At 37.8% G+C, this 25,368-nt stretch overlaps 1 protein-coding gene across 2 annotated transcripts in view; it reads right to left on the reverse strand.

Moving 5' to 3' along the window:
• Positions 1 to 25,368, reverse strand: part of AKT3 (AKT serine/threonine kinase 3) — a 169,983-nt gene that overhangs the window by 26,629 nt on the left and 117,986 nt on the right. For both annotated transcript variants that reach the window (XM_032215221.1, XM_032215222.1), the window contains 3 exons: positions 22,732 to 22,800; positions 14,022 to 14,144; positions 2,361 to 2,489 (listed from right to left, as the gene is read on the reverse strand). In XM_032215221.1, the coding sequence (XP_032071112.1) occupies positions 2,361 to 2,489; positions 14,022 to 14,144; positions 22,732 to 22,800 (321 nt within the window). The remainder of the gene's footprint in view (positions 1 to 2,360; positions 2,490 to 14,021; positions 14,145 to 22,731; positions 22,801 to 25,368) is intronic.

Below are 25,368 nucleotides of genomic sequence, written 5' to 3' on the forward strand. Positions count from 1 at the left end.
GAGCGGGCACAGCGCCATGTGGCTTGGTGCCTTAGGGATACCCCCTAGGTCAGTGAATGGCGCTCTGCCCAGCTGAAGAGGGGATTTGCTGGGCAGCTGCTCGTGAGCGTGATTACCTCATGGCTGCTTTGTTCCTGAGGCTGTGCCAGGCACTTCAGGAGCCCACTCGGAAGGGAGCAGCCACCCGGCAACTCCCCCCTCTGGCCAGGCAGAACGCCACTCCCCAACCTAGCGGTATCCCAAAGGCAGCAAGCAACGTGAGTGCCTTTCCCCCGGCTCCCATGGCTTCGCACCTTCGGGATACCGCTAGGTTGGTGAGCGGTGCTCTGCCTAGCCAGAGAGGGGGGGTTGTCCAAAGGGTTTATTTTTGGGGGTGGGCTTATATTTTTGCCCACGCGAAAAATGTGGCAAGGCGTTAGTTTCCAGACAGGTCGTATTTTCAGGGAAACACGGTATGTATATATTTATTTTGTCATGTTTGTGTAGTGTATATTAGAGGTGGACACCCTTTGAGAGCTTTTTGCAATGAAATTTCCTGTTTATGTATGCCGATTAATGTACATTCGAAGTGACAATAAAGTTATAAGTTCTAAAAAAAGTCAAGGAAAATAATAGCAATATATGCATTACCACATAAGGAAAGGAGAGACACATAACATGTAAACCCAGGAACTATTATATAGAAAAAGGCTTACTGTATATACTCCAGTATAAGCCTAGTTTTTCAGCCCACTTTTTGGGCTGAAAAAAGCTGCCTCGGCTTATACTCGAGTCAGTGAAAAATTTGCCCGAAATGGAGGAGAAAAAGGGGCGGGGCCATGCTGCTGGGTGACACTCGTGAATGGCCCAGTGCCCCTGTGAGTTTCCCCTCCCTCTGTGTCAGTTTGCCGCGCAGCGCGCACCGCACCATCCCCCCTCCTCACGTTCTAATGTAATGCAGGGCTGTCTTACAATTCCCCTTCCTCCCCCTCCTGCCACTCTGCAACGATGTCCCACCTCCTCCTTGTTATGGCAAGCAGCCACATAGCGATGTCCCACCTCCTCTGGTACAGTGATCCAATGATAGGAATCACTGTGCCGTGTGTCATAGGAGGCGGGACATCGCTCCCGCGGCTGCACGGGACATTATCATCACAGCGGGACATCAGCATCATGAGGTGAGTGAAGTATTTCATTGAATACACCGCTAGTTTACTGTTTTTCTTTGAAATAAATATTCAAAAACATTATTGGTATCTATTTTTATTTTTGAAATTTACCGGTAGCTGCTGCATTTCCCACCCTAGGCTTATACTCGAGTCAATAACTTTTCCAGTTTTTTTTGTGGTAAAATTAGGTGCCTCGGCTTATATTCGGGTCGGCCTATACTCGAGTATATACGGTAATTATAATGAAGCAGCTGAACTTCTTATTCTTCAGTAAAACAACTTATCTAAGAGAACTTTGAGCTTGACTCTCTTCCGCTAGCTCCTAAGAGCAGGTTTTATTTTCTAGAGTGAGATTTATTGCCAAATTCTCAATGAAGCTCTGCCAACAGGAACTTCATTGCCCATCTGTCTTACTGATTCCCATAAAAATCATCTGCAGAAGATTCTTCAATCTTCTAAACTTCATATAATTCATTCATAAGATGCATAGAATTTACAAAGAATAACGGCTATGCATGTACCCATCCAGAGCAGGCCACAGGTTTCCTGGTTCAATCACAAGATGCAGAGAAAGATCATAATAAAAATCTTGCTTTTGAAACCTTTTTTATTTTAAGAGACAAATATACTCTAAAATATACTTTAAATAAACATTAATGAAAACTTGGCAAAAATATTTTTGTGTTATCTTAGGTGACAAACTGTTTAGATTAAGCTACAATTCTTTTCATAGTTACATCAGCAATATTCCTTGAGTTTTTTCCAAACTTTACTTGGAAATAAAATTCTCATCTCCTTATTTTCTCTCATCTAATTTGTGAACTTTTTTGAACTAGCTTAACATTTAGTTTTCTATGTGTGAAAAAATAAATGCTTTAAAAAGAAAAGAAAAATAAGATTCCTTTGAAAGAGAGGGGGAAGGGAGAGGAAGGGCAGAGGGGGGGAGGGAGGGGGTGGGAGAGAATTTACAATTTATATGGCAGATAGATTCCACTACAGAAATTTTAAATTAAACTAATGCATATGCCAATCTTTAACTACACTTTTAATTAAGTTTAAACTACACTTCTAAAAATCCCCGAAACAAAACCTATAATAAATACAGTACCCTTTGTAATAGTATCTGCAAGTATTAAAATATAAAGATTACCATTCTAAGCATTTTATGATTAAAGAAAATGCAAGACTTTAAAATATAAAATACTGACATACCTCTGGAGCCAAATATTCTGGAGTACCACAGAATGTTTTCATAGTAGCTGCATCTGTGATTCCTTCTTTACAAAGTCCAAAATCTGTAATTTTTATGTGTCCATCTTTATCCAGCATTAGATTTTCTAACTGTATTTTACAAAGACACACAAAAAAGTCACTTAAAGACAAAAAAAAAACCACCTGCCATGTAAGAATTCTATTACAATTTTGCTATCAATAAAAGTAATAGATAACGACAATTCTGATATTTTTAAGTTTTTTTCCTTTAAAATTAGTTTAATGGTCACTTGAACTGATTGAAGTTACAAATTTATTTATGTATCTTTACTCCTTTAACCCAGGGTACTGTTTCCATTTTAATATATTTCCTCATTTACTCTTTTTGAACAACCAATAATGGCTTTTAAAATAATATTATTCTAAGAAAAACAAAATACCAGCATATCTATTAATTATACCAGTACATATCTTTGTATCTAGTTTGATATTTACTTTCTTCATTTATATAATTGCTATTTATATTTTTATAGCATGATTTTTAGGACTAGGCAAATCCTACACAAGATGTACTGCTGAACATGAGGGTACACGCATGATCTTTTAAAAAGTGGCTCATGGTATCTTGATAGGCATATGTGTGCATCTTGTTTCATTGGTAAACACACAGCCATTTAACCTTAGAAGGAATAGCAGCATACACTTGCAGGCAAAAGCATAAATGCAGAAAGAACTACTCTATGTAGTGGTATTCTATCTTCTTAAACATGAAAGAGTGAAAACTGGAATTATGTAAAACAGTTCATGTATTGTACAGAAAAAGTGAAATGACAATGTAATTAGCTTCTTGTTTTAATGACCCAAATTCTTTACTGTAGGCAATTGGAATTCTAAAACTGTAAGGAAACTCAGTTTAATGTATTCATATACTGTGGCCAAAGTTCATTATTCTGTAATTATATAGAAACTAAGGGTGTTTGCAGCAAGTCATGAAGACTGGAAAATTCTATTCACATATGTGGTATATCATAATGCAAATACTATTATATAATTATGAATTTATAAAGTGATTTCTGATACAATTACATAAATCATGGGGTTTGAATCAAGATGCCAGAACTCATATTTTAGCAATTGCTCCCCTTGCTAAATCATCCATGGAAGTTTCTTCATCATATTAATAACTAATCAGGGTGACAGATTGCTAATCAAGGAGAAGCAACCTAGAACTAAAGAGAAATTTCCTGATGGTTAGAACAATTATTCAGTAGAACAAATTGCCTCCAGAAGTTGTGGGTGCTCCAACACTGGAAGTTTTTAAGAAGAGATTGGGCAACCATTTGTCTGAAATGGTATAGGGTTCCCTACCTGAGCAAGGTGTTGGACTAAAAGACGTCCAAGGTCCCTTCCACCTCTGTTATTCTGTTCTGTTCAGTATGGTAATAATAACCTTAGATGCATGAAGAACATGATATACTACACTGACATTAAAAGCACTGTTATTTGTCATTAATATATATGTATAACAATTAAGTATTAACATATTAAAGATTTTTGCTTCTTTCCTTTTATTTGAATCATTATAAATCTTGATATACTGCATCATTTCAATTTCAGTACAGTAATATTTATATAATTAAAGACTGTTGACATTCTAATGTCATGGTGGCGCAATCGTTAGAATGCACTATTTCAGGCTGACCCTGCCCATTGCCAGTATCCTGACTAGTTCAAGGTTGACTCAGCCTTCCATCTTTCTGAGGTCAGTAAAATGAGAACCCAGATTGTTGGGGGGCAATATGCTGACTCTGTAAACTACTTACAGATTGATACAAAGTACAATTTAAGTGCTATTACTAATGCTATTGCTATTTACATAGCTTGGAGTATTGAAAATAGTCTATATTAAATGACTCAGAAGAGACTCCTCCCCAAGATGACTACTGAACAATATGAACTTTTCTTTTTCCTGCCAATGATATGCCACTTTTGCTGCCAAAGCTGGTACTTTGGTAGTGCTGCTCCATGGATTTGAATGGGAGCATTTAGGAATGACCCAAGATGACTTTCAGAGACCTGGGAAGGGGAGTCTGAAGGGAAGATTTCAGTTTCTTCTGAAAGCAGTCAGAAAGTCATGGGTATCCATCTTTCCTCTTGGCAGGTCATTTTCTTCAGCATGCCTGAGTTTAAATTTCAATTTTTGAATCTTTTGTTTTATTTTACTTTTTATCTATAAAAGGTGACTGGCTGGTTGAATACTGATTTATTTTATCCCCCTGCTGGACCCTATCTGTTCATCTTCTCTTTGACTGGTGTGCTATTGTTCTGAATAATTTTTGCTTTTTCATAAGGAAATAATGTCATGTTATGGGGTAATGAAAGTGTTTTCATTTGATTTACATCTATTTTGGACTCTCACTACAGGATTTTTGTATATTACTAATTTGTAAAATGTTTGAAGCTTATTTTTTAAACTCTTTTTTAAATTTTGGATTGAAATATATAGAAAATATATTCTCTGGGGGGTTTGGGGTTGTTTTTTTTTCATTCTGAGGATGCTTTTTAGTTATTTTTTTCATTCTGAGGATTCCTGTGTTCTTTTATCTATCATTGCCAAGTTACACAGAGCAACAATTTATCAGGATACAGACAAGCAAATGTGGATGACATCAGAAAAGAGACTGTGACAAAATGCAATACTTATTTGAAATATTTTTTTAAAGTTTGATGAAATGATAATGGTTGTGGAAAATATTCAGTTGCATCTAGCCATAGATAAATTAAACTCACAAAAGGAATGTGATCTGAAAGCAGTAGGTTCATTGGAAAGAAATATGAATGCTACAGAAGTAGAATTCACAGACTTAGAACTAACTGACAGTTCTGGTATAGAAAATGGCAAAAAACCACCCATTGGATATATCAGATTTGCTCAACAGCCATGGTGACTTTCTTAATGACCATTGTAAAAATGATTGCTTAATGACCACAATGATTTACAACAGCAATTCTGGCCAACTGTGGTCCTAAGTCAAAACTACCTACACTTGTTTAAGCATGCTTGACCTCCTATAATGTGGGCCTTGTGAACCACCTGTAGCTTCTAGTTACTCCTCATGAGGTAGTAGAGAAAAGAATGCAGAAGGAGAAAAGATGGAGAAGAAGAGAAAATATGACCTTAAAATGTGAGTAAGTTCTTTTCACGTAGCACAAGGGAATGGCAGAAATAGTCAGTGGACCCAGTGAGGAAAAAGGAATCAAGAATGATAGTAAGTGGAAATGCTCCAGTTTGTTTCTATTACAAGAAAATAAGTCATTTTTTTAAAAAAACTGTTGGATCCGACAAGGTGAGGAGACCTCCAATGGATTATTTTATCCCTAGAGACTATTTCCATCTATACAGAGAGAGAGAGAGAGAGAGAGAGGGAGGGAGGGAGGGAGGGAGGGAGGGAAGGGGAGGGGGAACAAAAGTAAAGTTGTCTAAAAAGCCTAGGAAAATTTGCTTGACTTCAAAAAGGCAGACATGAGATTGGATTTTGGGGAAGGAGGAAGGGCCATCTGTTTTATGTCCTACACTCCACAAACTATAGGAAATGACTCATTCATTTGAAAGCATCATAGGGCTTTATAATATAAGCCAAGCACCTCGAACTTTATTAACTACCATAAAAATAAACATAAAAAAACTATCCAAATTCTCAATGACAATTCAAGGTGATATGTTCTCAGGATCTTTTTGAAAAACAAAATCCCAAACAATGCATTAGTTGAAAGTTTATTAGTGTAGCAGATATTGCATATCCATGACTAACTATATTCACAAGTAGGAAAGATTACAATTGGCATTAAATATTTCAATTCTCTGAAATGTACCATGGATTTCTTTTCAAATTAAATTGCTTGATTTATGACTGCAGAATCATACTTACTGAATCCATTGCATTTGCCTTGAAATATAAAAGGGTGGATAAAAATCGATGATTTTTTTATATTTTTTTATATTTATTTTAATAAAATGCTTTTGGAATAAAAATCTATCTAAATATAGTTTTCTATTTAAGATACATTAATAATTTAGTTTATTCAGCATGAAATGGAGCTTAGTTATGAAGCATAAGGATGTATATTCTATATTATTGGGACTGTCGGTGAGTCAACAGAGGAGAAGCTGCTGTGGGACAGAGATGACAGTTCTTTAAAAATTATGATTTAAGGCAAGCTGATTTAAATCAAGCCTTTTTACTAGTGATTTAAATCATAGTTTAAATCGTGATTTAAAACATCCTGATTGAAATCAAATCCACCATGAAATGCAAATTAGCTAAAATTGTACATAAAAAGTGATATACAGTGGATATAAAAGGTCTTCACACCCATTAAAATGTTTTGCCCCATTTGATGACATTTCTTCCCATCATTGTTATGTGAATCACTGCCGTTGTTAAGTTAGTCACAGGGTTGTTAAGTGAATCTGGCTTCTCCACTGACATTGCTTGTTGAAAGGTCATAAAAGGGGACACTGCAACCATCATAAATATGAATCAGTTACCAAGTAACTGAATTTTGGTCTCGTTACTATGGGGATGCTGCAACCATCATAAGTGTGAAGACAGTCATAATTCACTTTTTTCAGTGCCATTGTAATAAACAGTCACTGAATGAACTGTTGTAAGTCGAGGACTAGAGGACTAGATTAGAGGAAGTATCTTATAAGTACCCAAATAAGTAGGAATATGTTTCTAAGGGTCATTGAATGATGTCATCTCTACTGTACAATATTTCAATTTACAACTTCAATTTTTTCTTGGTATGAGGAAATTAATGATTATTAGTAGTAGAAATGTGCAAAAAAAATAGTGCATGTAATTTTCATACAGGGAATAGTTGCAACACATGAATACAAATATTCAAGAAGTTTTGATCTGCACCAAAATGAAATTGTTGTTTTGTTCCAGATATGGACTAAATCATAAAATACTGGGTAGTTCTTGGAATGCAAAGAGTAAGATTAATAAAAACCCACAGATATCAATGGCAGCAGCTAAGGGAAGAAGGGAAGGGAGGGCATTAGGAAATTAAGGGAGAGGAAAATAGAGGTTCTGCTCAACAGACAGCAGCTGAGAGGAAGAATGAAGAGAGAAAATGGAAGACTAGTCTTTCTACTTCCTCATGAAAATCATTCTAAGATTTTGTTTTGATTAAAACCTGGGAGAACACAAACATTCTGGCAGATTGCTTCGTTTGATTTTAGAGGATTTTTTAAAAAGTATTTTCTATTGTTTTCACTTTCCTAGTTATCACAACAGTATTTCAAGCACACTTTATCAGTCTGGTCCCTAATCCTCTTCCCCAAATCTTTGACCACTAAAACTTTGAGTAGAGAGAGGCCAAATATATAAAGAGACTTGATTACTGATCAAAAAAATGTCTGAATATAATTTTGTTAAGAAGATGGTAACAAATTCCAATCCGATTTCAAGTGACCCAACTTCAGTAATGTCAATATGTAAGCTTTTTGAATTTTATCCAGTAAAACCATTACAAGCATCTGAAGAATAGATTTGTATCCACATCATTTAAAATAAAACAAAAAATCTATTCAATACCACACAAAATGCATACATCAAACACAAAATACTTTCTCAAAAGCTTTGGAAAAACTACGGAAAGAATAGTTATGAATTACTTTTTTTTTGTCTGTCAATCAACTGTATCTTATAGAAAGGTATAGAAAGCATTATGCACAGTGACAATTTTCCACAATGGAAAGAATTCCTGGTTTGTTGGTTATGTATTTATTTAAATCATTTACAGATAGCCCTTGTACAACCACAATTGGGACCAGAATTTCTATCATTAAATATCAGTAAGTAAATAATCACGTCAATGATCTGATTTAACACAGTTGTTAAATGAATCATATGGTCATTAAGTGAATTATATGGATGTTAAGTGAATCCAGTTTCCGTGATTGAATTTGCTTGTCTGAAGCTGACTAGGGAAGTCATAAATTGTGATAACATGACTGCATATTCTAATCATTGTGAATGCGAGCCAGTTGCCAAGCACCTGAATTGGCATTATATGACCACAGGGAAAAAGCAATGAACATATTTTTAAGGTTAGGTCAGAAATTCATTTTTTCCAAGGCTGCTGTAACTTCAAACCAGTGATAGGTTGTAGGGGCATAGCGGAGCCCTGCCTGGAGCAGTGGGTACCGGAGGGCCCACCCGCTCGCACTCCTTACCTGTCTTTAAACCCTTCAGTGCTTCCGCATGCACACATGGCGCGTAAAGCGCCTGCGTGACACTCCACTGAGCAGCTGGAGCGTCGCAGAAGCTTGTGGAGGCATCGCTGGATGGTAAGACGCATGCATTCATGTGGAGGACACCGGGCCCCGTTGCAACCGTACCAGTTGCAACAGGATCCGGAACCTACCACTACTTCAAACCATTGTTAAAAGAACAATTGTAAGTCGAGAATTACCTGCATATAGCTATCCATTCACAGCAATGGTTCTGGGCAATGCATAAAAGATATACCAAATTATACTAGTGGTATGCAAAAGATATACCAAACAATATTATTTCACTGCGTTTGAACATGTTCACCATTTTTTTCTATGTCATTTCTATACTTCTATACTTTCCTTGTAAAACCAATATCAAAAATAAAAGTTCTAATTTCTGGTATATATAATCTGTTTTAAATATCTCCTAAATATTTAATTTTCTAAATAATAAAATTCCTCAACTGAGCAGCCTAGAAAAAATAATATGCTATTTCTGAGGATCTAGCTTCAACCCTTTTGTACATATTTCTTTCCAGGCTCCCCTATTTAAATTGACTACAAATCCCTTATACCAGTGGTAGCGAACTTTTTAGGCACAGACTGCCCAAATCAAAATGCACACTGTAGAGTGCTGGAAACCCAACCACCAGTTGGCCAGCGTGCATGCACGCCTCGGAACTCCAACAACTTGCTGACTGAGCTGGGCCGATGGTGCACATGCTCAGAGACAGGGCTCTGCATTTCACCTCTGGCATATGTGCCATAGGTTCGCCATCACGGCCCTATACCTTCTAGCATAAAAATCCAGTTTGACTTTAACTACATTCAGTTTTAAAGTACTACAAACATATTGAGAGTTATCCTAATCAGAAATGGAAAAAAACTCAACATAGATTGTGACAAGTTGAAAAATGAAAGGGGGGGGGGAGAGAAAATTAATTGCTTTGGATCTAGTCACTTCTCCAGGTAACAATTCAATGCTTTCACCAGAACATGCTATCTTCTTCCAATATAAAAGAACATAGATGCTCCTTTGGCAATAACATAAGATCACAACTCCCATGCATTATGTAAAGAGTTAAGGGATTTTGACTAACCTAAGATGCAAAGTTTTAAAACAGAGTAACACTTTCTGAGCTACTCTGCTCAGACTGAACTGCACAAATATGTCCTTTGGAATTATTAATTAAGTGTGTGTGTATATGTATATGTGTTTGTGGTTTTGTGTGTGTGTGTGTGTGTGTGTGTGTATACACACACACACACACACACACATACACACACACACATACATACATACATAAATTACTTTCCAATAGTGATATGTGACTGAATACCAAAAGAAGACTAATATTCAAAAGTTTGGGATATCATGAAAGTGTTTTATTGTACATGCCTTTCTTCTTTGGACCAGGCCATCAAATGACATCTCCAAATAACTTAAATGAAAAATCATCCAAAAAGGAAAGAGACCTCAGTAATGTGAGGATAGTATCTCATAAGGTGCCAACTTGGTAAATTCAGTAAAAGCTGGAACAAAATAGCAACTTGCAACCATAGATTGAGATTTTAGGTATACCAGAAACATGCATGGAAAGCAGAAATTATATGATTACCTAAATATGAGCCATCACTAGCTAAGCATTTGGGGGATGCAGTACAGATGCCATCAAGTTCTGATGGAAACCAAGTGAGAACAACCAAAGTGAGAACATCTGCCAAAGAAGTATAACAGTTTACTAAGTGAGGGAAAGCTCCCACATTTTATAGGATTTTGTATCACAGGTAATTTCTGACTTATGATAACAATTATCATTGGAATTTCAGTCGCTAAGCGATATAATCATAAAGCACAACCCCACCACTTAGTGACGACAATCCCTGCAATTCTGGTTTCTATCATTAACTGAATCCCACAGTCATTAGGTAAGGCAATTTCTGCTGGCTTCCCACAACCAAGGTCATTGGGAAAGCCAGCAGGAACTTGCAAGTCCCAGGCTTGCAGCAGGAAAGTGGCTGGGATAAGGAGCAAGAGGGTCGGGGGGGGGGGTATATCAATTGGGGAGGATTGCAACAGAATGCCTGAGGCACTATGAGTGATCCTTAATGGTCTCTGAGCTTAGTTGTTTTCCTGCAGACATTTCATTGCTAAGAAGTGTAGTCATAGACCTACTGGTATTATCACATAAAATTTATATCATATATCATATAATGTATTATCTTTCTAACACTGATGATGTCACCTTGCTTAGGTAATGAGACATCTGCAAGAAAACAACCAGGCTCAGAAAACACCAAAGACACCTCATTTCCACTCTGAGCTACAGAGTGGAATGAGGCACTGCATATGGCGGGGAGGGTGTGTGAGAGTATGAGGAGGCATGAAGATGCCAAGCAAGTTGGGGAAGATACACAAAGTGCAAGAGAAGTCTGGTGTTGAGATAGTGCAAAGGGGTGTATAAGAGGCATAGTATGGATTGGGGAGGGCGCTACAGGGATCAGAAATGGTGTGTGAGATGTGTCATGGGTTGGATGCACGAGTGTACTCAAGCGGTTGGTATGGTGCAAGCAGATAGGAGCTGGGGGAAAGTACTGTATTTTTCGGAGTATAAGATGCTCCAAAGTATAAGCTTTTACCTAGCTTTTAGTTAGGAAAGCGGGGGGGAATCTGCTTCCGCCTCCCAGAAATTTGCCTCCTTGCAGCAAATAGCAAACAGTACAAATGATATACACTGTTTGTGGTGTTACACTTCAGACTATACTTGTATAGATGCTGTTAAATTGAAGTGACTTTCTGGAAGTATACATTATTCTCTGTTATTTAAAAGAAGATACAATAGTACTGGGCCTTTTCAGATCAAGCATTTATTTTAAAATGCTTCTTCATTTTGTTAAGTTGTCTAGAACAATAATAAAGCAGTCTTTAAAAAAAGTCTAATAATTTGAACATTCTATAGGCATTTATAGTTATTAACCTACCTCCTTGCAGCAAACAACAAACATCAAACAGCCTGTTTCAGTTTAGCCTGATTAGAAGAAAATAAAATCTGCCTCTGCCTCCCAGCAATTTGTCCCTTGCCGCAAACATCAAACAGTCCGCTTCACTTTCAATTTTAGTTTCCCGATGATCAGCTGTTTCAGGCTGCAGGGATTGCCATAGCCTATCCCAGAAGCCCCGTTTTCCCATTTGTTGCAAGGAGGTAAATTGCTGGGAGGCAGAGGCCAAAGGGTGGGAGTTGGTGGGTGGACGGGGCTACATTTGGTGTATAAGATCCCCCCCAAATTTTCACCCTCTTTTAGGGGGAGAAATGGTGGACCTTACACGTTTCTTAAGAGATCCCTAAGGGGGAGTGCACCAGTGTGCCTACTGTCCCTGTTCTACTGTCCCCATTTATCTGTACTCTTTTTATGTGTTTATGGCTATGTTTTGTTTATTTATATCCATTTATTTATGCCATTTTTCATGTGTTTTCATACTTGCTTCTTTGTACTTGTTGACAAATAAATAAATAAATAAATAAATAAATAAATAAATAAATAAATAAATACTCTGAAAAATATGGTATGTAGATGGGGAAGACCTAGCCTAGGGAATTACAACCTTCTCTGCCTGCTTCCCTATAACTTTGTGCAGAAGACACTAAGGAAGGTTGCAAATGGTGCAACCATTTGCAGGGCATTTGGCAATCACTCGTAAGTGTGAACAGGTTGCTAAGCACCCAGATTGCAATCAAATAACCACAGGGGTGCTGAGATGGTTAGAATTCTGAAGACCAGTGGTAACCATCATTCAATCAGCATCATTATAACTTGGAACAATCACTGACCAAATTCTTATAGGTCAAGATCTACATGAAAATAAAATAACAGTAGGTATTACAAGTAATAGGATTGCAAAGGTAGTGAGGTTCTGGACTGTTGAGGATAAACATGCAACTGGAAAGAATATTTGCAAACTGTAAACCCATCTTATGTGATTATTCTCTTTAGTGATTAATATCTAGTACATTTTCCTGTCAAAGAAGCCCTTCATAGTCCTTGCTTTAATCAAATACTGTATATACTCGAGTATAAGCCTAGTTTTTCAGCCCACTTTTTGGGCTGAAAAAAGCCGCCTCGGCTTATACTCGAGTCAGTGAAAAATTTGCCTGAAATGGAGGAGAAAAAGGGGCGGGGCCATGCCGCTGGGTGACACTCGTGAATGGCCCAGTGGCCCCTGTGAGTTTCCCCTCCCTCTGTGTCAGTTTGCCGCGCAGCGCGCACCGCACCATCCCCCCTCCTCACGTTCTAATGTAATGCAGGGCTGTCTACGATTCCCCTTCCTCCCCCTCCTGCCGCTCTGCAACGATGTCCCACCTCCTCCTTGTTATGGCAAGCAGCCACATAGCGATGTCCCACCTCCTCTGGTACAGTGATCCAATGATAGGAATCACTGTGCCGTGTGTCATAGGAGGCGGGACATCGCTCCCGCGGCTGCACGGGACATCATCATCACAGCGGGACATCAGCATCATGAGGTGAGTGAAGTATTTCATTGATACACCGCTAGTTTACTGTTTTTCTTTGAAATAAATATTCAAAAACATTATTGGTATCTATTTTTATTTTTGAAATTTACCGGTAGCTGCTGCATTTCCCACCCTAGGCTTATACTCGAGTCAATAACTTTTCCAGTTTTTTGTGGTAAAATTAGGTGCCTCGGCTTATATTCGGGTCGGCCTATACTCGAGTATATACGGTAATGCCAATTATTATGGATTATTTAGGCACTGAGATGCTTCATAAAATATGAAACCACAGTGGGGAAATATGAAACATTGTACTTACAATGAAAATGAACTTCTAACAAAACATCAACTCTTAAGTTTGATTTACCCAAGTTTAAAGTAAAAACAAAAGAATCCTCAATGTGTCAAAGCCAGTTGCAATGAAAAGAAAAAAGCCCTTCCAATCCTGTCCAGCTAACTGAATATTCAAAATAAACTTAGACAAAACGGCTCCTCTTCCGAGGTAGGTTAGCACTCAATATTCTACTAGAACAATTAAAAACCAAAGTCCCTATTTTCATTTATGGAGTTTAATTATAACTGAAGCATTTATAAGTGGTTTTATATGTGTTTGATGAAAAGAAGCAACAGAATTAACACATTCCTTTATCATACCACTAAACTGAATCTTTCTTATGAATTATTTACACAAATGCCAAGTTATACAGTTCACAATATAAAATTGAATAATAAGCATTTTGATGAACTTCAATCTAGACTGCAATTTTCTAGTTACTTTTTTCAAAATAGCATAACTTTCATAATTACTTTGTTTCTCCCAATAGTCTCTTCAAAAACAACATTTTGATTACTTTTTTTTACCTTGAGATCACGATATACAATCTTTCCAGAATGCAGATAGTCCAAAGCAGACACAATTTCTGCACCATAGAAGCGTGTGCGATCCTCAGAGAACACCCGCTCTCTCGACAAATGGAAAAACAGCTGCAGGGTAAACAGCAGGGACAGGATTGCAATAATTACTGATTTAGTGGGGGAAATTAACACAAACATAAAACACCTCTCATCACCATATTGTGATGATAGATAGTGTACTCTCAGTGGACATTCAGCACTCTTAGATAGCAGCTGGTTTATCTTTTCCAAGTTTCCAAGGGGAAAAAGCGAGCTGTTAAATCAGCATTTTAATCAATATACCAATCTTGTTTAAGGCATTTTCCTTGCTACCCATTTAACCTTCAGTTACCAGAGGAAAAATGTGCATCATCATCATTCTCTACTTTTTTCTTCCAGCTCCTCTTTCTCCTTGTTTTTTTTTAAATTTGTAGCAAAGAAACTAATGTAGGAATTCTACCAATCACTCTAAGTCTTTATATTAAACAAAATAATGAGTATGGTTTAAAAAGTGTGTTTGTGGTCACTGAAATCTAGGCATTAGAAAGGACAATTTAAACTATCAAATCCAACCCCTTTCAGATCAGAAATTTCAGTTAAAGTATCAAAGAGGATGACTATTCTAGTCTCTGCTTGAATATATCCAGTGAAAGGAAACCCACTTTTCTGAGTAACTTAGTCCACCATAAAGCTTCTCTTCATATAAGGATTCCCACCCACTCACCCCAAATTTCATTCAGAGGATGTGGAATCTATTACTCCTTTCTATGCTAGAATCAGAGAGAACATAACTTGAATTACTTATGTGTGATTCCCCCCCCCACCCAGGAATTTAAATACTGTTCAGTTTTTCAACATTAAACATATTCAGCATATTAAATCATATTTTTTACAAAGGGTTGGTTTCTTCATCTTGTTTCCCTTCCTGAACTTATCCAGATATGAATATTTTTTAAAGTATGATCCACAATATACTGTATATACTCGAGTATAAGCCTAGTTTTTCAGCCCACTTTTTGGGCTGAAAAAAGCCGCCTCGGCTTATACTCGAGTCAGTGAAAAATTTGCCCGAAATGGAGGAGAAAAAGGGGCGGGGCCATGCCGCTGGGTGACACTCGTGAATGGCCCAGTGCCCCTGTGAGTTTCCCCTCCCTCGGTGTCAGTTGCTGCGCAGCGCGCACCGCAACCATCCCCCCTCCTCACGTTCTAATGTAATGCAGGGCTGTCTTACGATTCCCCTTCCTCCCCCTCCTGCCGCTCTGCAACGATGTCCCACCTCCTCCTTGTTATGGCAAGCAGCCACATAGCGATGTCCCACCTCCTCTGGTACAGTGATCCAATGATAGGAATCACTGTGCCGTGTGTCATAGGAGGCAGGACATCGCTCCCGCGGCTGCACGGGACATCATCATCACAGCGGGACATCAGCATCATGAGGTGAGTGAAGTATTTCATTGAATACACCGCTAGTTTACTGTTTTTCTTTGAAATAAATATTCAAAAACATATTGGTATCTATTTTTATTTTTGAAATTTACCGGTAGCTGCTGCATTTCCCACCCTAGGCTTATACTCGAGTCAATAACTTTTCCAGTTTTTGTGGTAAATTAGGTGCCTCGGCTTATATTCGGTCGGCCTATACTCGAGTATATACGGTAGGTAGTCCTCAAACCTATAACCACAATTGGGATGAGAATTTCTGTTGCTAAGAAAGGCAGTTTTTAAAGGAATAGTGCCCATCTTTACAACCTTTTGTCATTATTGTTAAGCAAATCAATGCAGTTGTTAAGTAACTCATATGGTCATTAAGCAAATACAGTTTCCCCCATTAATTTTGCTTGTCAGAAGATAGCTGGAAAGATAGCTGGTCACCAGTGGTGATCACATTAGCCCAGGATACATGCTAGTTGCCTAGCACTTAATACATACCAGTTGCCTAGCACTTAAATTTGATCACATGACTATGGGGATGCTACGACAGTTATAAATGGTAGGAGGACTGGTTGTAAATCATTTTTTCAGTGCAGTTTTAATTTAGAATGGTTGTTAAACAAATGGTTATAAGTTGAGAACTGCATGTACTGTCATAGTACTCAAACTGAGGCTCTGAGTAACACAGGATAAAGTGGGACTATTACTTTCCACAATTTGGAAATAGTTATGCAACCTAAAATTGTATTTGCCTTTCTCCGTGTAACATGACACTTAGTTACATTCAGTTGGAAATCAATTATTATTCCATCATATTTTTTATAAATGCCATTAGTCTGTAATGCTCAATTCAATGCCAATGCATTTGATTTGTTGCCTAAGGGAAGAGCTTTGCATTTGTCTCTTAAGCTTCATCGCTTATTTTCAACCATTCCTCTATCTCATCAGGATCAATTTAAATTGTATTTCTCTCTTGTAGCGTTGTGTCATTTGCAAATCTGTTAAGTTTACCCTTCAATTTTTCAAGTTACTTAATACCAGAGGACTGAATCTCTTAGCATACACTTTTCTTCAACTGGATCAAGAATTACCAATGAGCACTCTTTCAGTACAATTTTTGAGATAGCTATATATGCTGTTCAGTTCTCATGCATGCTACCTACACATACAGGTGAAACTCGAAAAATTAGAATATTGTGCAAAAGTTCATTTATTTCAGTAATGCAACTTAAAAGGTGAAACTAATATATGAGATAGACTCATTACATGCAAAGCAAGATAGTTCAAGCTGTGATGTTTCATGGCTTACAGCTCATGAAAACCCCAAATCCATAATCTCAGAAAATTAGAATATTGTGAAAAGGTGCAATATTCTAGGCTCAAAGTGTCCCCACTCTAATCAGCTAATTAAGCCATAACACCTGCAAAGGGTTCCTGAGCTTTTAATGGTCTCTCAGTCTGGTTCAGTAGGAATCACAATCATGGAAAGACTGCTGACCTGACAATTGTGCAGAAAACCATCATTGACACCTTCCATAAAGAGGGAAAGCCTCAAAAGGTAATTGCAAAAGAAGTTGGATGTTCCCAAAGTGCTGTATCAAAGCACATTAATAGAAAGTTATGTGGAAGGGGGAAGTGTGGAGGAAAAAGGTGCACAAGCAGCAGGGATGGCCTCAGCCTGGAGAGGATTGTCAGGAAAAGGCCATTCAAAGTGTTGGGGACTTTCACAAGGAGTGGACTGAGGCTGGAGTCAGTGCATCAAGAGCCACTACACACAGACAGATCCTGGACATGGGCTTCAATGTCGTATTTCTCTTGTAAACTGCTCCTGAACAACAAACAGCGTCGGAAGCATCTTACCTGGGCTAGAGGGAAAACAGACCTGGTCTGTTGCTCAGTGGTCCAAAGTCCTCTTTTCTGATGAGAGCAACTTTTGCATCTCATTTAGAACCAAGGACCCAGAGTATGGAGGAAGAATGGAGAGGCACACACTGCACGATGCTTGAAGTCCAGTGTGAAGTTTCTACAGTCTGTGTTGATTTGGGGAGCCATATCATCTGCTGGTGTAGTCCACTGTGCTTCATTAAGTCCAGGGTCAATGCAGCCTACCAGGAGATTTTGGAGCACTTCATGCTTCCTTCCACAGATGAGCTTTATGGGGATGCTTGGACTTGGCACCTGCCCACACTGCCAAAGCACCAAAACCTGGTTCAATGACCATGGGATTATTGTGCTTGATTCTCCAGCAAACTCGGCTGACCTGAACCCCATAGAGAATCTATGGGGCATTGCCAACAGAAGATGAGAGACATGAGACCGAACAATGCAGAAGAGCTGAAGGCCACTATTGAAGCATCTGGTCTTCCACCTCAGCAGTGCCACAGGCTGATAGTTTCATGCCATGCCGCATTGAGGCAGTAATTGCTGCAAAGGGGGCCCAAACCCAAGTACTGAGTACATATTCATGCTATACTTTTCAGAGGTCTGATATTGTTCTATGTACAATCCTTGTTTATTGATTGCATGTAATATTCTAATTCTCTGAGATTGTGGATTTGGGTTTTCATGAGCTGTAAGCCATAATCATCACAATTATGACACATCATGGCTTGAACTATCTTGCTTTGCATGTAATGAGTCAATCTCATATATTAGTTTCACCTTTTAAGTTGCATTACTGAAATAATGAACTTTTGCACGATATTCTAATTTTTCGAGTTTCACCTGTATAGGCTAGCTTAGAATCAGAATGTCCTAGAATACTTTGTTAAACATTTTGCTAAAAAACAAAATTACTTATTAATCATTTTAAAAAAATGATATAGTACAGAGCTAATAAAATGCATTCCTAACAAATAGGCAATGACTCTAGGTAGTAATCATATTGCTTTGAGATGCTTGCAGATTAATTTATTTATGAGTTACCAAGAATCTTCTTAAGTATCAACATCAGATTGACTACTCTGCAGTCACTCCATTCTGCTTTCTAAATAATGTGTTTTTTTTTTTCTTTCACTTTTTCTTATATTCAATCATGTCTGATTCTCACAAGCAGCCTGGACAAATCCATATAATTTTCTTGGCAAGGTTTCTTCTAAAACGGAAAGGAATTGACTGGCTCAAGGATAGGCAACTGGCTTTGTGCTGGAACTCATGGTTTCCCGATTTCTAGCCTGATGCTTTAACTATTACACCAAACTGGGTTTTTTTAAAAAGAAGATAGAAGCAATATTTAGTGCCTTCCGGTCCTATGGTATTTCACCAATTCTCTAAAATTTCTAAAAGCTAATGAATATTCATCATTATCATCAGATAATGGTAACTCAGGTAATTCAGCTTCACATAGATGAATAGAACTAGATACAAAGTTAATGTAATTGCAAAAATTGAGCCAATAACAATAATTAGAAGCACAGAATAAACTGGAATGGATCTCAGATATCACTAATCCATTCCCTTGCTCAGTGTAGGCTCTACAAAGCATGTCTCAATAGATGCTCATTTAGTCTCTGAAGACCTCCAGAAAAAAGAACCACTTTTGGCAGCTTGCCTGAGAGCTCATATAGGTAGTCCTCGGGTTGTTACCATTCATTCTGCAAATATTCAAAATTACAACAGCACTGAACAAATGGTAGTAATTATAACCAGTCGTCAAAGACAGATTGCAGCATGTGGTCACATGGCCAAAAATTGGGTCCTTTGCAGTCCTCCTGCATTTACAACTGCATGCACTTCAACTTCCCCTCTCCACCTATCTTCTTCCCATCTATACCATTTTGACCACCCTGCATTCTGCTGCCCTACATTCTGCCCTGTATCCCACCACCCCTCACTGCCCCCAGCTGACCTTCGCCATCGTCTTCCTTCTGCTGATGAGGTGCACCTGGCCGAGGCAGCTGCTGGCCCTTCACGAAACCTCCACGACACTTCTGCGAGGAGGAGAAGATGGCGAAGGTCAGCTGGGGGTGGTGGGGTAGGCCGACAGCAGCAGAGTGCAGGGCAACCAAAGGGCAGAGATGGGGAGAGGTAGGTGGGAAGGAGTTGAAGTGGAGACAAGCATGGCAGTGTGGTGGAGCCCCATCTGCTGAAAGGAGTTTGCAGGACCCAGATGGTGGGGAACAGCACGACAAAGATAGCAGTTCATGCAGGGCAGGAGAAAGGTGAAGTCTTCACTTAATGATAGCATGGTCCTCGCCTAACAACAATAGTCAAGACTATTGTAACTGCCCTCACTAGTGGTGGAGTCACATGATTCTTCACCTAGTGACTACTGCACTTAGCAACAGAATTCCAGTCCCAGTTCTCAAGATGAACAGCCTCCTGAGAACAGCCACAGCCTGCTTCCATGTAAACTACTGGTCTGCCTTTGCAGCACTAAAAATTATTGCACACCTTATGCTATATAACTTTTAATATCTCTGAACACTGCTCATATTTAGCTTCCTGCTGTCATTTCTACAGGCTAAAATATCCTTAACCATTCTTAACAGGGTTTGTTTTCCCAAGTAATTTTCCACTATACCTTTTAGAACTATAATGCCTAGATTTGCACATAGTATTCTAAATGTGGTTTGAACAGAGCAGACTAGAGTGGAACACTTAATTCCTGTGACATGGATTCTATGTTCCTGTTAATGCATCTCAGGATGGCATTTACCATATTCTTTGGACTATAAGATGCTCCAACTTTAAGACAGCTAGCTATTGGGGAGGAACAACAAAAAATCTACCTCTGCCTCCCAGCAATTTGCCCTCCTTGCAGCACAAACAGCCTAGTCAGCTTCAGCACAGCTTGATTTAGCACAAGCAGCTGATTGGCGTTGGATATACCTCCTGGAATATCGTCTATCACCTGTTCCAGGCTGCAAGGATCGCCACCACCCATCACCGCCTACTGCCGCCACTATTGTCACTGCTGCCTATCGCTGCCTCTGTGTGCCCCATTTTCGACCTCAGCGTATTCCATTTTCAAGCCCATTCAGATGGCGGGGCTATGCATCAGAGGCAATCCCCACCGCCTGGAATGGCCAAAAATGGGGTGCGCAGAGGCCCAAAAATGGAGCTGTAGAGGCAAGTGATAGGGGGCGGCAGCAAGCAAATGGGCGGTGGCAATCCCCATAGCCTGGAACAGCTGATAGGTGGTATTTCGGAAGGCAGATCCAACCATCAATCAGCTGCTCGTGCTAAATCAGACTGTGCTGAAGCTGACCAGGCTGTTTGCTGCAAGGAGCAGAGGCCAAAGGGTGGGGGCCAGTGGTTGGGTGGGGCTTTGGCAACATTTGCTGTATGAGACACACAGACATTTCTGCCCACTTTGGGGGGAGGAGTGCGTCTTAAACACTGAAAAATATGGTAGCTTTTATGTATTCTATCAGACTTCCGATTGACATGGGCACCCAGATTCTTTTCCACATGTACTATTCCAAGCCAGATCAGGTCATCTATATTTATGTCTTATATGTTTTCTACCCAGATGAAGAATTTAACACTTCTCCCTGCTAACTTCTGTTCTGCTCACTTCAGCTAGTGCTCAAGCCCTGTCTAGATGTTTTTGAATTTTTATCTTGTATTAACCCTACCACTTAGCTTTGTCCTAACTGCAACTTTGTAAGTGTCCCCCAAGCTCTCATATCCAAGTCATTTATAAAACCATTTGAACAGCATAGGATCCAAGACAGAGCTCTATAGCATTTCCAATCAAAGGTGCTTTTCAAATGAAGTGGTCATTAATGAGCACTCTTTTTGTTTGATGATTCAGTCAACAGTGAGTCCTTTTCGTTAGTCCTTATAATATCTGTTAGAAACATATTGCACCAGTTCTTCAGTAATTCTATAATTCAAGAGGAGCAAAGTAAGTTAAGAATTCAGATTTCTCATAATAGCCTATTACCACTTCATTATTTTTATTTTTAACACTTTTTCCCCACAATGGTGCACTTTTTTTATATTTCCTCTTTCTTTCTAATGTAGCCAGAAAACCTTTCTCTGTTGTTTTAGGTACTTCAAACCTGAGCTCATTCATACTAGCATCTTTAGATTTCTATTATTTTCCTTTGTTGTGTCAACTGTTTTCTTCTTCTGGATGTTACTTGATAGAATTTCCCATTCTTTCTGGAAATTTTATCCTTAAATATTAGAAGCCAATTTATCCACCTAACTCCCAGCAGAATTCATTAAAGTTCACTTTCTTATGTTACCAAGATTTAACCGTATAATTCCATATAACTCATTCATTCATAACTTTGTAAGTATTTTAAGATAGGTAATGTCTGTATGATATAAATTGCAGCAACGTTGTTCATATGCATGGAAATTCAATAGCAACCTAATTCTTTACACGCTTTGTTTTCTGCATATTAAATTTATACTATCATAAGAATTTAACTTTCTCTCCCAAAATACTCTAGAATAAAAAGTTAATTCAGACTTGCACATCCTCACCAAAACATTTCTAACACAAGGCTTAAATAAACAGAATTACTGAAGAAAATGCTGAGTGTTGTATGGAATAAGGATCATAGTATACAGAGATGAGAGGGGGGGGAGAGGAGAGAGAGAGAGAGAAAGAGGGGGGAGGGAGAGGAAAAAAGAGGGGGGGGGGAGAGAGAGACAAAGAGGGGGAGAGGGAGGAGAGAGACGAAAGAAGAAGGGAGAGGGGGGGAGAAAAAGGAGGAGAGAGGAGGGAGGGACAGAAAGAGAGACAGTGACAGAGACCTTTCGTCTAGCATGAAGGATATCACCCTGTCTTCAACTGCATTTTTTCATAAGCAAAATTTTATAATAGAGAACTCTATTGGCAAAACATAGAGGTAAAGTGTCCAATAATACTGGAAGTTTAAAAAAGATAAAACAAGTGAAATGCTAATACTTTCAAAATAGAGCTTCAGTAAATTAATATTCTGAATCTTAACAAATAAGAATTTTTTTAATGTAATAAGTAATTGACAGACAATGCCTTTTTTAAAAATCCCAACTTTCCTACCCATCTAATTAGATCCTCTTAATACTGCTATGCATTTTGCTCACAGAAAGGCTGACTAAGAAATTCAATATTTTTACTTATTTATATTCATTTAGCAAATTGATTTGTTCAGCAAATTGAGAAATACATTGTGAGTAGGAAGGACAAGTGTTAGTAAAAGGAAATGTACAGAGATTACAGTTATACCAAAGGACTATGTCAGTAAACTTAATAGTTAAGACAGAAATAAAAGCAGCAATAACATTACTTGCTTTCGCATCTTACCTCTCCTCCATTGACTATTCCATCACAAAACATAGTCGATCCTTGGGTCTGGAATGAATATTTCAAAGACTTAAAGTGAAAAAATGCAATTATTAAAGCAGCTATCTTTCCAGCAATAAAGACAAAGGCAATATACAGTATAATCATTTCCATCAATTCATATATACCTCAGTCCTATAACTATATAATCGAAGTAATATGAGGGTCAATGAAATTTAACACTGGGAAAGTGTTAAATGACACATAAAATGTAATTTAATTTCAGAATAAAAACTGCCATGCAAAACCACTTAAAGAGGTGTTTTGGGAAATGCTTCTTAAAAACCTACTGCTCAAGTGTCAAATTATGACTCCTCGCAAAAGCACAACCAGCAGATTTAAGGCCTTTTTTAAACATTGTCTAAGGATGAGTATGCACAAACCTATGACAATTCTATTTGTGTCAGTCCTAGAAAAGAAATTAATGCTTCAAGCAAATAGTTAAGAGGGGTACAAAACACCCTGGTTTTTGAACAAGTATAAAAGAAAACATGGAAAGTAGTGGCTAGAGATCGTGACCTTCCTAGTAATTTACAAGGAAGTGTTAGTAGTATCAGAAATACGTTGCATTAATGAATTCAACTAAGTGATTTTTTTTTCAAAACAAAAACACAAAGAATCCTCCTTTTTTACATACTGTAGAAAGTGTATCAGTTGGTTACATCTCTTCCACAGTCATCAATCATAATTCATATTAACTCAAGCATTTTAACTCAGATACTTTATACATATACCATCATCATGCCTCCATTTCATTGACTACAATTGTTTAAACTCCTTCATTATAAATATATTAAGATTTAAAACATAACCACATACTGGCATTTCATTGCTATTTCTAAAATCCTCCAATAACACTGAATCCTTATGGCCTATTCTAGCTAAACATCCATAATATCTAGTAACAAAATTTCTAATCCTCTTTACCAAATCACTGTTTTACAATTTACAGTCAGTTCCTATGTTGTACCCATACATATTTTCCTTTGTATCATTATCCCTCCTTTATTTAACTATATCCTGTATCATAACATTTTTCCCCCTAATAATCAAAATTAACTAAATTCTAACTTAGTTCTTTTTATTAGCCTTTATATATAACCAAAAAGATTTCTAATCTTCCTTTCATGGGTCCATTCAAATATCTATCCAATTATTGCTTATCATAACAATACATATGTATATTATTATCATTATCAATTATTTATTTGACTATATCTATTGCCACTAAATTTCACTAAGTTTAACTAGTCTTAAATTATGCACTCCATCTATCAATCTGTATCTTTCCATTAGCAAAACATTCTCATGTCCTCTGCCATTTGTGGCATGTCCTCTAATCATCTCCTTAATCAATTTGTATGGACTCCTCTAGCAACTCAGTGCTTATTAAGGTCTCATGTGTTGCCTTAATCAGCTTATCTTAATTGTCAGTGGGTTATCATGATGTTGCTAATAAAATTTCTCTCTTTAAATCCATAAATTCTTTTGTTTTTTCTTCTTCTGTATCTTGCCATCTGGGGTAGAGTTCCCCTCCATTTAATTCCTCTTTCAGTGTTCCACTCTTTCCATTTCCAGACACAAACCAATCAGCATAGATATCAATGGATTAATTTCTTTATGGTCATTTTCCTCTTTGGTTTTTAGGACTCTAACCTCCATTGTTTCCACTTGATAAACATCTCCAACTTCTTCATCATGTTTACTGTTAGATGCTCTAGGTTTTCCAACTTCTTCTCCATTCTCTCAAATGTATTTGATAATTTCTGAATTTCTAACAATATCTTTGCAGGCTTAAAATTTCTTTCTGCTGTTGAAGTTGTGCCATTATCTCCAGCTGACAAACACTGCTGCTTTGGCTTAGAAGGTTTTTACAAGATAAGTATAAATTCACAATAAGGTCTTATTTTCACTTTTCTCTGGTTAAGGATATACTTCAAAGGAACATCTGAATGCTTTTCTTCTTATCACTCTCTATAAACAAATGGTGAGACCTTGAAGTGCCAAACCAGAATAATCAGTGAGGAGAGTGTTTTGTTTCCAATACACAAACCTCCAGCCTCTGAACAGCAGTGTTTTTCTTTCCCTCTGTGTAACATTTTTTTTGTTTCCTTTTGTATCTTTTTTATATTCCAAGTTAAACAAAGGTCAAATTCTTGAATGAGTTAGAGAAGAAAGGGGGAAAAACACCCACAGTAGTGAAGAAGTAAGATTTTAGTCCATAGGTTACAAAGAATAATAATAAAAGAAAAAAATAGAAGAAAACTTAATCCATTCGTTTTAAAAGGCTTCCATCCATGAAAATAGTATTTAAAAAGTAAGATAATCCACTGTCCAAAGCCATTCAAAGCTTAATGCTGCCATTTATTTCTTCTGTTCTCAAATTTAAATTAACTTTAAGTTTTTTATAGGCAGTCTCTTTTAAAATGGCAAAAATTCACCCTGACTTCATCAGCCTAATGGCTGGATTTTTTGTCACCGGCTTGAAGAGCTTCTTTTGGATCCATCAGGGACTTTGTGATGTCCCTGAGATCAGCAAGACGTATTCTTCCTGTTCACCGTCTCTGCGGAACGGTTAGGTCCGATTGGACCACCCAA

Source organism: Thamnophis elegans, chromosome 4 (genome assembly GCF_009769535.1).
Source record: "Thamnophis elegans isolate rThaEle1 chromosome 4, rThaEle1.pri, whole genome shotgun sequence".
Lineage (NCBI taxonomy): Eukaryota > Metazoa > Chordata > Lepidosauria > Squamata > Colubridae > Thamnophis > Thamnophis elegans.